The 12,124-nt window shown below is 47.1% G+C and overlaps 1 protein-coding gene across 11 annotated transcripts in view; it reads right to left on the minus strand.

Moving 5' to 3' along the window:
* LOC125950006 (tyrosine-protein phosphatase 10D) overlaps positions 1-12,124 on the minus strand; it is a 44,228-nt gene that overhangs the window by 12,729 nt on the left and 19,375 nt on the right. For 8 of the 11 annotated variants that reach the window (XM_049677553.1, XM_049677552.1, XM_049677547.1 and 5 more), the window contains exons 3-4: positions 1,514-2,039; positions 206-250 (exon numbers count right to left, since the gene is read on the minus strand). In XM_049677553.1, coding sequence (XP_049533510.1) covers positions 206-250; positions 1,514-2,039 — 571 coding nt within the window. The remainder of the gene's footprint in view (positions 1-205; positions 251-1,513; positions 2,040-12,124) is intronic. The other 3 variants (XM_049677554.1, XM_049677550.1, XM_049677549.1) reach the window with 1 other exon arrangement.

The following is a 12,124-nucleotide window of genomic DNA, read 5'->3' on the forward strand; positions in this document are numbered from 1 at the left end:
TGTTTTTCCACAAATGGAATCAAAACAAAGGATCTTTAATGGCGTATGGACGCGAAGCCGCAGGTCTCCTTTCTGATATGGTCCGTTGGAGTCAAGAATGTCTATTGGAATGCACAACTGGAAGCCGGCACGGCCGCCCTAAACGAACGACATTCCCTAAATGGGGTGCCCGGCCGAAGAGGGGAAAAGCGCCATGCAGAATTACCTCTAAGAATCTTGATTGCCAGCAGATCTTTGTGCCGATAGCGCTCTGTTAATCATCCGGTCACCATTACCACACCAACCATCACCACGCGTATCGTTGTTAGTATTAGTAGTTGTAGTAGAAATAGTAGAAGCGGCAGTAGAAGTAGTGGTAGTAGAAGTAGTAGTAGCAGCAGAAACAGCACAAGCGCGAACAGTTGGTTCCCCCGGAAGAAGGTGATATAGTGTCGTGGTCGATGTTCATGATGTTGTTGTTGTTGTTGTTAATGGCGGCCGTTGTTCGAGTTCCGCGTGTGGTAAACACGTAGCGAAGGGTTCGTCGCCGGAATGTCCACGGCAAAGCAGCAACCGTCGAGAGCACACATCACAAACGCAAAGTGCACATAATGTTTTTTGCGAATATTACGATTTGTGTGCAATTGTGTTAGTGGTTTTCCAGTGGTTGGCCGACGGTCGAGGTACGTGCGCGGTTTGACAAATTGTTCGACCCAACCACAACGATACCACCGCAAGCAAACCGTACGCCAAAGTTAGTAGCGTGATCATCATCATCATCATCATTGCCATCATCATCCGATCCCGCATCCAATCGATGGGTGTTTAAGCGCGTAAAGGGAGGTGAAAACGGAAAAAGGTGAGTGTTGGCTCTAAGTGAATTTGTTAAAACATTATCCATTTAACCGCGAAAACCGGTACCGGCTAAAGACAAAGTGAGCGAGAGATAAAAAGAGACAGAGACACGGGGAGAGAGAGAGAGGACAGAGTGAAACGTGATGGAGTGCGTAAAACAGCAGAATATGCATTTCAATTGAAACATCCGTTAGGTTCGCGCTCCGTTGTCCGTGCGGTGATAGTGTAGACGAAGAAGTGACGCACAACTAACGACCACCGACGACAACGACGACGACGACGACGACGAATTGGAAGAAACAACAGGGAACAAAATCTGTCGGTTTCCGAAGCTGCACAACATCGTTCACATGACATGACACATGGTTGCAGCAACAGCAGCGCAGGCTACGCCGAGGCTAGTAAAGTGGTTCACCTTGAAAGCCAAACTACGGAAATACCGCACCGCAACCACCCAGAGAACCCAGTGTGGTACCCCGACCCTGCTTGAGACGGTAAAATAGCTGTTCGTGAGGTGTTCCCTAGAAGCCGCTAGTAGGTAAAGTTGAGGTGCATTTGAAAGCTGCCGGTTTTAGTAGATACTAGCTAGTAGTGCCTTCGATTAGGGGGGTGGTTGGAAGCGCTACGAAGCAGGATTTCGGTCCTTCCTTCTCCTGCATTGGCGTGTGTCTGTACTTACTCGTGGTGAAGTTGCGGCTCGTGTAGGCCACCGATTCCTTGCCATCGTACAGTGTGTACGCTTGGACCTGATAGGTAGCACCGGGCGTCAGATCGCGCACCATGTACTGAAACTGATTATCCTCGTTGGTCGTGGTGTAGTTGGTACTGAAGCTATCCGTCAGACCCACGATCTTGAGCTTGAACGAGGAGTAGTTACCCTGGGCCGGGGGGCTCCAGTTGATGATCACGTTTTTACCGCTGCGCGGAATGACGGTAAGATTGGCCGGCGGATCCGGTGCCGTCGTGATCGACACCGTCCACGTTAGCCAGTCCTTGTGCGTCGAGTTGGTGTAGTACAACCAGAAGTTGTAGCGCGTACCGGGCAGTCCGTTCGAGAACTGTATCTCGTCCCCAACGTCGCGCGAAGCGATCGTCGCATTCGGTGCCGGATTACCGATCGGTGGGTAGTAGTCCAGCCGGTAGAACGAATCATCTAGACCCTGATTGCCCGGGATTTCGATGACCAGATCGGCCCCGGTGCATAGCTGTGGATGAAAAAGAAGCAGAAAACACCAACATCAGTGATCACTTCAGCTCTGAACGGCGAACGCGTGATTCCGGTAGAGAGAAAGAAAGCGGTGCGTCACTTGTTGGTGGCACAAGTGATTGAACGAGCGATCCCCGGAACCGGAAGATGTAATTTTCCTGTTATCTTACAACTCGTGCCCGCTCACGCTCTCATGCTGATTGCAGTCATTTTGTCATTGATCCACATGATCCCATTCGCCTGCCTTATTCGCTTCCTTATGGTCGCTTATCATACAATCAACTCATTAAGAGGCTCACGGGGACCGTTCAATACGTTCATATCTAAGGTTGATGGCTGTGCGTGGATGATGGATGCAGAAAGCAATGTTGTACAGCAGGAGCAGCAGATCAGAAGCTTGAGCACCATTTAAACAACCAAATGAGCTTATCTCAAGCGAACAGAACGACTTCTTAATCGGTGTTACACTAATAGTCACCGCCATCAGGGCCGCTCACGCCTTCAACCAACAGAGGGCGAAGTGGAACGAATGGCGCTAGAACAGAACCGTCTGTCTGCAACAAATGATGATTTAGGGAAACAAATGTAGCACCAGTTTCGCTTCGGCGATCTACGGTGCGCACACGCGAAGACCATTTCCAACGACGACGCAAAGCTTGGTTGATCAACCGAGGGAAACGGAAACTGCGGTGGAAACCACACCACTCGGTTCTCGGTATGTTCCGGTCGTCGCGAATAAACGAAAACAGTACGGTGGAGCAGTGCGAGTGAAAACACGGCTCCGCCAACCAACCGCAAGCAAGACAAAACGGAAAACTCGGGCATCATAAAAACATGTACACAACGTATGTATGTATCGGTAGTAAAAGTGAAGCACAGAGTCCGGCCTCCGCCGGCAGCAAGTGAAAATCTAGCCGCACATGGCTACCAAGCGGGAAAAAGGAAGAAAGAAAAACAAATCGAAGATCAAATGCACCAGCAGCAGCAGCAGCATGAACGGCCAAGAAGTGAAATAGATTGGAGATCATGCATCCGCAAATGGTGCAATGAAACGAAGTAGAAGGAGAAGAGGGTGGTGAAGGACAGAGGGTGAGAATGGGGAGAAAGAAAAAAAAACTCTCTAAGAGAAGGTGGCCACTAGCCAGGGGGCCGGCAACCGGGCATACACACGCATGGGGTGGGCGCGTCGGAACTTTCACTTCAATCGATTGAACGCATCATTTTCGATCGATTTTCACTTGCACATTGCGATGGTACGAGTCGTCGACAGTCCCCCACACATGTGTGAAACCGAAGGGGCATGCCGAATGGAAACAAAAAATGAACACAGAAATGGTCTCTGGTGTGATAGCGTTTTGCAGTCTGGCATCGACATCGGTTGGTTGTTGGATTGACATGGTAGACGATTGAACAGATAACACGCCGTTCTGGCGGTTTGAGTTGGTTTTTGGCGCATGCAGATGGAATGCAAATTTTTCCAGACGAACAGGACTGGTATACGTGTATGTTTACGGGAGTCGAACAAAGGGTTATGCAGAGAAAATAGATTGAAATTAAAACTGAACAGAAATTTCAACTTAACAAAAGAGATCTTGGTAGATGCTTAAAATTGACCAGAATGTAAATTGAACGAGATAGTAAATAAGATAAAATAAAATAAATAACTCAATTGTTCTTAATTAATGAATCATATGTGTATGACCTCACAGTTAGGCAGTATCAGAGCTTATTTTAAACAAAACACAGATCGATTGAAGTTAAATATAGGATGTTTTTCGTTAAATCGTCACAACATGACTAGCAATTGCACATTAATGCTGTACAGTTGCCTACGCCAATAACGGGCAACGATTTCATCGATACGGAGCGTAGGTGTAGGGACATGAATGGCTAATTCCGCCACTGAATCTGTAGCAACAATTGACCCGGTTAACAGTCTACCAATGAACGTGCACTACCTTGCACCTGTGCTTAAGAATTTCGATACCAATTTAGAGCTTGCGTTGAACCATTTCAAAAGTGCTGATCGGCAGCTCCGATTTTGTAAACCACAAAACACAAGTAGACTCAAGACTTGAGCAGAATTGAGTATAGTATGTACCCCAAACGATTCAAATGGGTTATGAGTTTCGCGATCGAAACATCGATTAGACGAAAAAAGAACACTACGAAATCAATACTGCACTTTAGAGAAAAGAAAGAAACATACAAAAGAGAAAACCTTATCAAAACGCACAAACGCTGGCCATCGAATGATCAAATTCCCTCGTCATGGATAACTCCACCGTTGTGGTGAGCAGCTGCAATCAATCGAAGGTATTTGCGTAAATGCGCTTTTCACCGCGCCCCAAAAATTGGCCCCAAATTTGTGCAAAAAAAAAAATGAAACGGAAATGCCCCAAGAAATGCACAAAAAACAAACAAACTTGAAAATGGAAAGAAAGCAGAGACAGCAGCGAACATGAACATGATGCCACCACCGCCACGCGCTAGCTGGTGATTGATTTTTTGCAAATTGTGAAAAGGAAAATCGAGAAGAGGGCGTTAGGAGCTCTTCCGTCGTCAGCAACGGAACGGAGTTTGTAAGCAAAACGCAACCAAGATAGTGAGGGTTCACCCCAAGCCCCAGGCGGTGGCGGTGTATGCAAATCAACCATCGGTCCGCCCGCCGGGCAATTGGGTGGAACGGAATGTGGGGAAAAACTGTTTTCTCCTTCTCCTGCTAGATGATGCTGGTAATCGTAGGCCACATACACCGGGGTGTGTCTTCGTTCCTTCCGGTTTGATCCGGTACCGTCATGATGAGCGCAATGAATTGTTCGAAAAGAAAAACAATCTTCAACACGTGCAACCGCCGAGTCTCCTAGGAGGGGCACAGGATGAGGGGTGGAAATGAGGAAAATGGTAGCCAACCAATAGTTCGTAATGGTGGTGGTTGGTTTCCACTTTTCGTCGAGGCCAGGAAATGGGGCAGCTGCCCAGCCTCCCTCACTCCACCACCTTCACGGTAATCATGTAATCAAATGGCTATGCTAATGAGTTTCCCACGTAAAGCTAGGGTCGGGTGTGCCTAGGAGCAGGGATGGAGAGAGAGAGACTGAGGCGGGGTAAGCGACTTGAGGTCGCATGAAACCGGAATAATGGAAAATTCTCGTAATTTTTCCAATTTCGTGGAACATATTGTAATGCTGTTAAGCATGTCGTACCATGACACGCCATAGATGCCCCTCCGCCTCCTTCCCCGCTTATGACGGCTATTAACGATAGGCAAACAACACAATTTTGGGCGGAGTGGCGGTAATTGGCCATCGCTCGATTACCCGTTTGCACGGAAATGGCATTTACCGCTTATTAGCTATGTTTTTATTAGAAAATGTTATCAAAATCCAAAACAGCCAACACTTGAAGAAGATGAATGAAATGTTCTAAAACGTGCAACACGTTACAGGATGGTAAAATGATCCCGGCTAAAACCCGGTGTGTGTGTTGTTAGCGTGTGTCATTCTAATCAATGAATTATCAGCAGCAAACCTACGCTGGAGTGCACTTTGCTGCCTCCGATAGTGAAGCGATCAGCACGCGTGATGGTTACCCCCTCGATGGTGGTGTTGCGATGATAAGCAGTAGTTTACATTGCAAACCTCCCGCTCACAGCAATCCCACCCTCCCCTATCCATTTTGATGATTCCAACAGTGATGTGTCACTTTAAAAGGTGTCATCGCAAACGCTGCACGCGGCGCGTCGCTTGCAATCGATACCGGATGGATCTTCCTAGTGGAATGTTGCCAGTTGATTGACTAACTTGTTGTGCGCCGTTTAATAGAGACCCCACTGCTGTTGGTACTCACGCGAATCCATCAATCGGTTCAATCGATCAACCCGAACGATCGATCGATCGATCCAACGAACGAACAATTATCGAACGTTACTCTTGTCTGGCTCTCGTCGGTTGATTGATCGATGCACGATGGATGGATGGGATGCTGGTGGCCATTGATTGGCTCGAGAAAGGGGGTCTCTTGTCTGCAGTTTCCCTTTCAGTTTCCATTAGCCGGGCACCGGAACACCGGCCACTAGTGGCTCTGACATCGCGACATCAAATATTCATTCCGCCAGCGGTCGCCGCCGCCACGTGGTGTGTGCGTCGGAAACGAATGCAACTTCAACGAATCGATAGTCAGATTTGGTGAGGTGAAGTTGCTGATCGGGGAAAGGAATGAATGAAAAATAGAAGCTTCATTAGCTTCGGGGCTGGTTGCCCGGAAGAGCGTCAGCAGCTTCCGGTGTGCAAAACGTGCGAACCAGAGTTTCACAGAAGCGGGTATGCATTATAAATTATGCTGCAGAGAAAAGCTTTATCGAAAGAGATGCTTATTCAAATTGGCATTGATGAAGTGCAGCAGCACGAGCATACTATCGTTGGCAGCGTTTGACTTGGAAATGTTCAACAAACAAAGAGCAAAAGCAAAATTTAGATCAGGAAACCTTTGGAGGTTTCATGCAACAGAGAGCTCTAAATTGGTGGTGATTAAGCTTCCAAAGCTACAACAAATATTTTGAACGAGTTCCATTCATATCGTTGTAATATCAAGGACAGATTTTCTTGTCAGAAAACTGAAACAATGATAAAAATCAATAGATGTAAACCTGTGTCCACAGCATTATTTGGTTTAGATTCTTACAGGTTCTACCTTCGCCAATACGGCCAGAAAACCTTGAGTTCCAGAGAGAAATTACAGTTCTTTTTATTGTCCTGACCGTTCCTTATCAAACTTCTGCATGAAACTTGAAAAAATATCTCTTCCGCGTTGCTGACTCATTCTGTTCCCAGACCTTATAACATTTCCTGTTCAATGGTCGCTTCCATTCATTTTTGAGATCCAATACACTCTGTGATCAATACTAGTGATCAAACCACTTTAAGCATTAAAATATAAAACAAAAACAAAGATCAATGGTGAGGTAAGACGGAGTAGATAATAAAGTGGTGCTCCAATAAATTTAAGCTTGACAAATACTCTATAATTCTACAAGACATCTGAAACATTCTCATAAACATTCATCTTGAATCCAAAATCTGACGAAATAAATGACATAAAGAGATTTACGATCAGAATGAATGCAAGTAATATGTAATTCCGTAAATCAAACACAAGCTAGTAAAAAGCAATACCATCCTATTGAAAAGCCCACCACAAATCTGTTTCGGATTACAAATCGAATAAGGATGATTGAGTGCAACATAAGCCGGCCTCAACGTGCGCTGATGCACACCCCGTGCATGTGCAAATTCTGCAACAAACTCCGCTACCTCCCTTCTCTCCTGCGAATGTTTCCTTCTCACCCCGGCTGACCAAGGCACACGGAGCAAATCGCTCACCTTTGGCTCTGGCAACTGGCCAACAGCGGCGTGTTGAGGGGCCAGCCAGAGTCCTCTGGTGAGTTAAGAAACGCGTCATTGCGTAAAATACACTCTTGCGCTGTTTGGCGAGTTCGAGAGTTCGGACCAGTTGTCGTGTTGTCGAGAGCTATAGAGTTAAAAGAAAAGACGTAGAGAAAATTCCCACTTTATTTTAGCAAAACCACCAACACCCTCTCTCCCTTCCACCCCGCTTCAGTTTGTTTTGGGGTTAATTTGTGCTGAATCGTGGCGATCGCGACGGCAACGACGACGACGATTGGAGCGGTGATTGAGATAGACACGAACGTTAATTGCAGCTGCTACCGGCCAGTTGCAATACTGTAAACTCCGAGTGTGTTCGGTGCTGCTGCTGCTCCTGCTGCACCACCACGTGCGAATGCATGCCAACGGCTGGTTAACCACGTGCGTTACTGGGTCGAGTAATGAGTTGGAATTAGTCGCTACCACTAGCTGCCTGCCACACACTATTATGCACACACTGGCGTGTTCTACCACTATTGCGGACACAGTGCGGATGAGAAATTACTCCACGTGTTTCAAGGCCGGTAGCCGTCTTATAAAATGCAGTTCGAGCAGTCGAGTTTATCGAGCGAGATCGATTTCCACGCTGCTGAAAAGCTTTTGTGAGTGAAAATCAGCTTTACTTCATTAAGGCTAGTAGTTAACTATTGAAGGGAATAGAGATACGATCTGTTCTGTGACTATTGTACGATCGCATCATCGAAGGCAGATTTCATAATGCACTGCCCCCTCGTCGATGTCGTCGATGGGACACACAAGTGGAGCGGAACTCGATGTCATTTAGAAGAGAAAAAAAATGTCTTAGAAATGATGCCGCCTGGAAATCAATCATTAAACTCCGTCCAGACGAGCAACAAAGTTATCGCGATAACTTTTGCTCAATTTGAGCAAAAGTTATCGCGATAACTTTCTCGCCCTACTGTTTACATACGATTTGACAGCTCCAAAAGAAGTTCTCGCTCGTTCTCGCTTGCTCGCTTGCTAGACGTGCATTGCAGTTATCGCGATAACTTCTCGCCGGATTTGTATGGGATGACGTTTGTTTGCGAAGTTCTCGTCGAGAAATTCTCCAACATTCGTCATCGTCTGGACGGAGTTTTAGAGTTGTCTTGCAGCAATCGTACGGCTGCTTACATAATCTAGCGTATAATTAATACAAATTTGATTACGAAATAATTGGCCCAATTTAGACGGAAAAGCTCGCGCTTGCATGGATACTGCGGATCATTTTAAGTGCATCGGTAGTGGACGTTGCGTCACCGCATACCTATGAGAAACGCGAGAATTAAAAAGTCAAAGCATGTTACTTAAAACATTGCATCGGAACATTCCTATATAAGCCATGTCAGCATAGATATCATCCATTTCAAGAGCAGACGATTGTACGCGACAACCGAACACAATTATATATTGCTCCTAACGCTCTTCTAACCTACAATTGGTATAAACACTGTAGTTCATGCTTACTGAAGGCCGTACGATCGATCGATGATGTGCTTCCAGTTTTTACAGCTGATAATGCGCGATGTGGCGACTTCCTACAGCACACGCTTACTGTATCGCTCACACACCGGTGCTACACGTGTTTGGTTTAATGAATCATCTTCACCATGTGACCGGGAATGGTTATCCACCGAATGATCAAAAATAAACTTTGCCAGTTTAAGCAATTATCATCTCCGAGGGCGATAGACGTGAGAGCCACAAAAGAAGAAGGCCCATATTGGACATGATTTTTTACAGTTCTTCCTAAGAAACGAAAACCAAGAAGATAGCTAGCGTGGATTCGCTAATTTTCGCACATTTTCTCGCACAGACTCGTTTCTAGATCGTTCTCCCAATTTAGCAACAAATAGGATGAAATCCCAGACATACATTAAATCACTGTATAGGGTGAAGACGCCTTCTTGAGAAGAAACAAAGAAGTAGCGAGAGAGTCCGATTAATTTGCTTTAGCAATCAAGGGAATAGGCCCTTTTCCTTGCCGAAAATGTTAATGGAAATGCAAATGTCTCTCGGAGGAAAGCGTATCGGCCACACGCAGCGATGTCCAAACGCAACTTGCTTGACAAACGGCCAACGGTTGTCCCTTCCTCACACCCGAACTGAATGACACTTTATCGTCCGCTTTAGCCGTTACGCCCAAAGTGTCGTCTATCCGGAAATGCCAACATCCGGCCTTGGGATGGGGGTGGGGTGGTGGGTGGTGGCGTTAAGTTTGCAATTCTCTGCAATGGACAGCAGCGACAGTCTCGCTCTTACACATACACTCTCTGACGGACTGGGCTGAGGAGCATGTTTTATGCTTCGCTAAAACGTCCAAAGTTATTTGATCGTCCCCCGCCCGAATGCCTCAACTTCCGCTCCCCAATTCCCTCGGTGATAGTAGTGGTGAACTTTGTGTTATAATGTATATCTTCTCCTGAACGATTTTCTAAAATGGCGCTGTTCTTAGCACTGTCGCGAAAGGAAAATTGAGAAATTCAAGCTTGAAGTCAGCTACGCTAATGTCCTTCAGAGGGGCCCAACGAAAGGGAAACAATCATCCCAAGTTATTGGCTTTGTTGGGCTCCTTAAAGTCATTGCGACAGGAGGAAGACCTTCAATGGCCACACAGGAGAACGGACTTGACGTCAAACTTTTCCAATTATTAATCACAGGAATGCTATATTGATATGCGAGGGAGGAATTTGGAATGTAGATGGTATTTTCTAGAAAACACCGCACCGCATCGCAACACAACCACCGAGTCTGACCGAGCCTCCTTCCCGACATCATTTCCCACAAAACACACGCTTATGCACAATGCATTCCATAATGCCTTACGTCAATCTATTCCCAGGGACGTCAAATAGATGAGTGGTTTTCTCTGGAATCCTCCAACGACGAGATGACTCCCGGGAAGACATGGGATGTCAAAATGGAATCCTCTGCCAACGACGCAACGAGCAGTAGACGGAGAAGGATCATCGAGTGCAACGACGACGACGCCGGTTTGATGTTACAGTAATCGGTACAAGCGCTTTAAAATGTGGCAATGTGATGTACCTCTCAGGGCTTACAGATCGATGATAGTGATAGTAGTAATGATGATAATGGTGATGCTGATGATGATAATGAAATCATAAATCAATTCGTAGTACTACGTCTCCACAATCAGGGAGAATAGCGCTTCAATCCCTTGTTATCACTTGCGATCCATCTTCACGCTTCACAAGCGAGATAAATCCGGGAATAGCGGAAGGTGACTGGAGACAGACAGTATCTGCTGTTAAAGGCGTATCAGACAACGCCATTTTGCTACCAGACACGGTAACCCCCGTCGTTGGTCGTCTGTTGTTCGTTTGATCTCACAAGTGAATGCGTGAAATGGGTACAAACCGTGGGGAACGGGGCATGATGGAGAACTTGTAAGCAGAAGGAAAGAAAAACACGATTCAACATGCTCTAGAGCATTAGACTAGAGGCCCCATTCCCCGGACCCGTCTGGAACCGTTTATTCTCACATAATTAAGTAACACTTGCCGCAGTGGAAGACACGTTGTTTTTGCTTCTTGTTTTTTTCTTCAATGTCGCACAGCTTCCCTTCCCGCATCACGCTAGAGACCCCCTTCGGCCGCTCCACCTCCTTATGTGCGAATAGCTTCCCGAACCACGTCTGAGCATAACACAACAAGGGCTCGCGACATCATGCATGGAGCTGCATTCACCCGGAGTCACGTGCGCCACACAACATACACATGCAGGGCGCGTTGCTGTGGAATGTCAGGATGTGTGCCGTTGTCCCCGTCCGGTACGCCTCATTGTTTCCGTCTGGACGGTCGTCGCGGCCGTTTGTGTATCGCGATGATTGTTACCTTGCCGCCCCACGTGCAGCAGATGATGTGCAGGCGCGCATATGCCATGTGCATGCATGGGAATGTGCTTCAAACGGTTTAAACCCCGCACGCCAAGGCGCTGGTCCCGGATATGATTAAAATGATGAGCACGAGACGCTGTCCCAGACCACAACACCAGACCAGACTAGACCAAAGCAGAGTGAGCGAGCGAGCGCGACGATGGATGACACATTTCGTTGGGAGACTGGAGTTCTTCTGCCAACCCTCCGGCTTCACGCTTTTCCCTTCCCTGAGTGCCGGGAACATAATAACCGGAGGGGGAAGCCACTGCAAACCTCGGTTCTCGCGCGGTACATCCTGGTAGCTCGGTTCCTGGCCAACTTCAAAGTTCAAGGACCCACCACCACGCTGACGCCGTGGCCTGTCACTGCACTCCGCCATTTCCGATACCCCCGCCGATCCTCGGTCAATGGATTGAGTATACTTTAGCGAAAGTGCTGGCTGGTCTTCCCCAATGGGTCTGCAGACTGTTGCGAGATGGACGGGTGGGGTTTGCTTGCCCGCGTCGTGTCCTGGTTGCGATCGAATTGTGCCCTTGAGTGTTGACAGTGGTCCCCCAGCCAGCCAGCCAGCCAGCCATGACATGGCGGTTGTCGTCTATTGCTGCTGCTGCCGGAACTGCACATTTTGCTCTTCAGTCGACGACAGTGACTGGGTATTTGCACAGTGGGCTTTGGTTTTGATCAAATCTGCTAGAACCACCAGTTGTATACATAGTACGATTTAGTTATTGTTTAAAA

This window comes from Anopheles darlingi, chromosome 2, assembly GCF_943734745.1.
Source record: "Anopheles darlingi chromosome 2, idAnoDarlMG_H_01, whole genome shotgun sequence".
Classification (NCBI taxonomy): domain Eukaryota; kingdom Metazoa; phylum Arthropoda; class Insecta; order Diptera; family Culicidae; genus Anopheles; species Anopheles darlingi.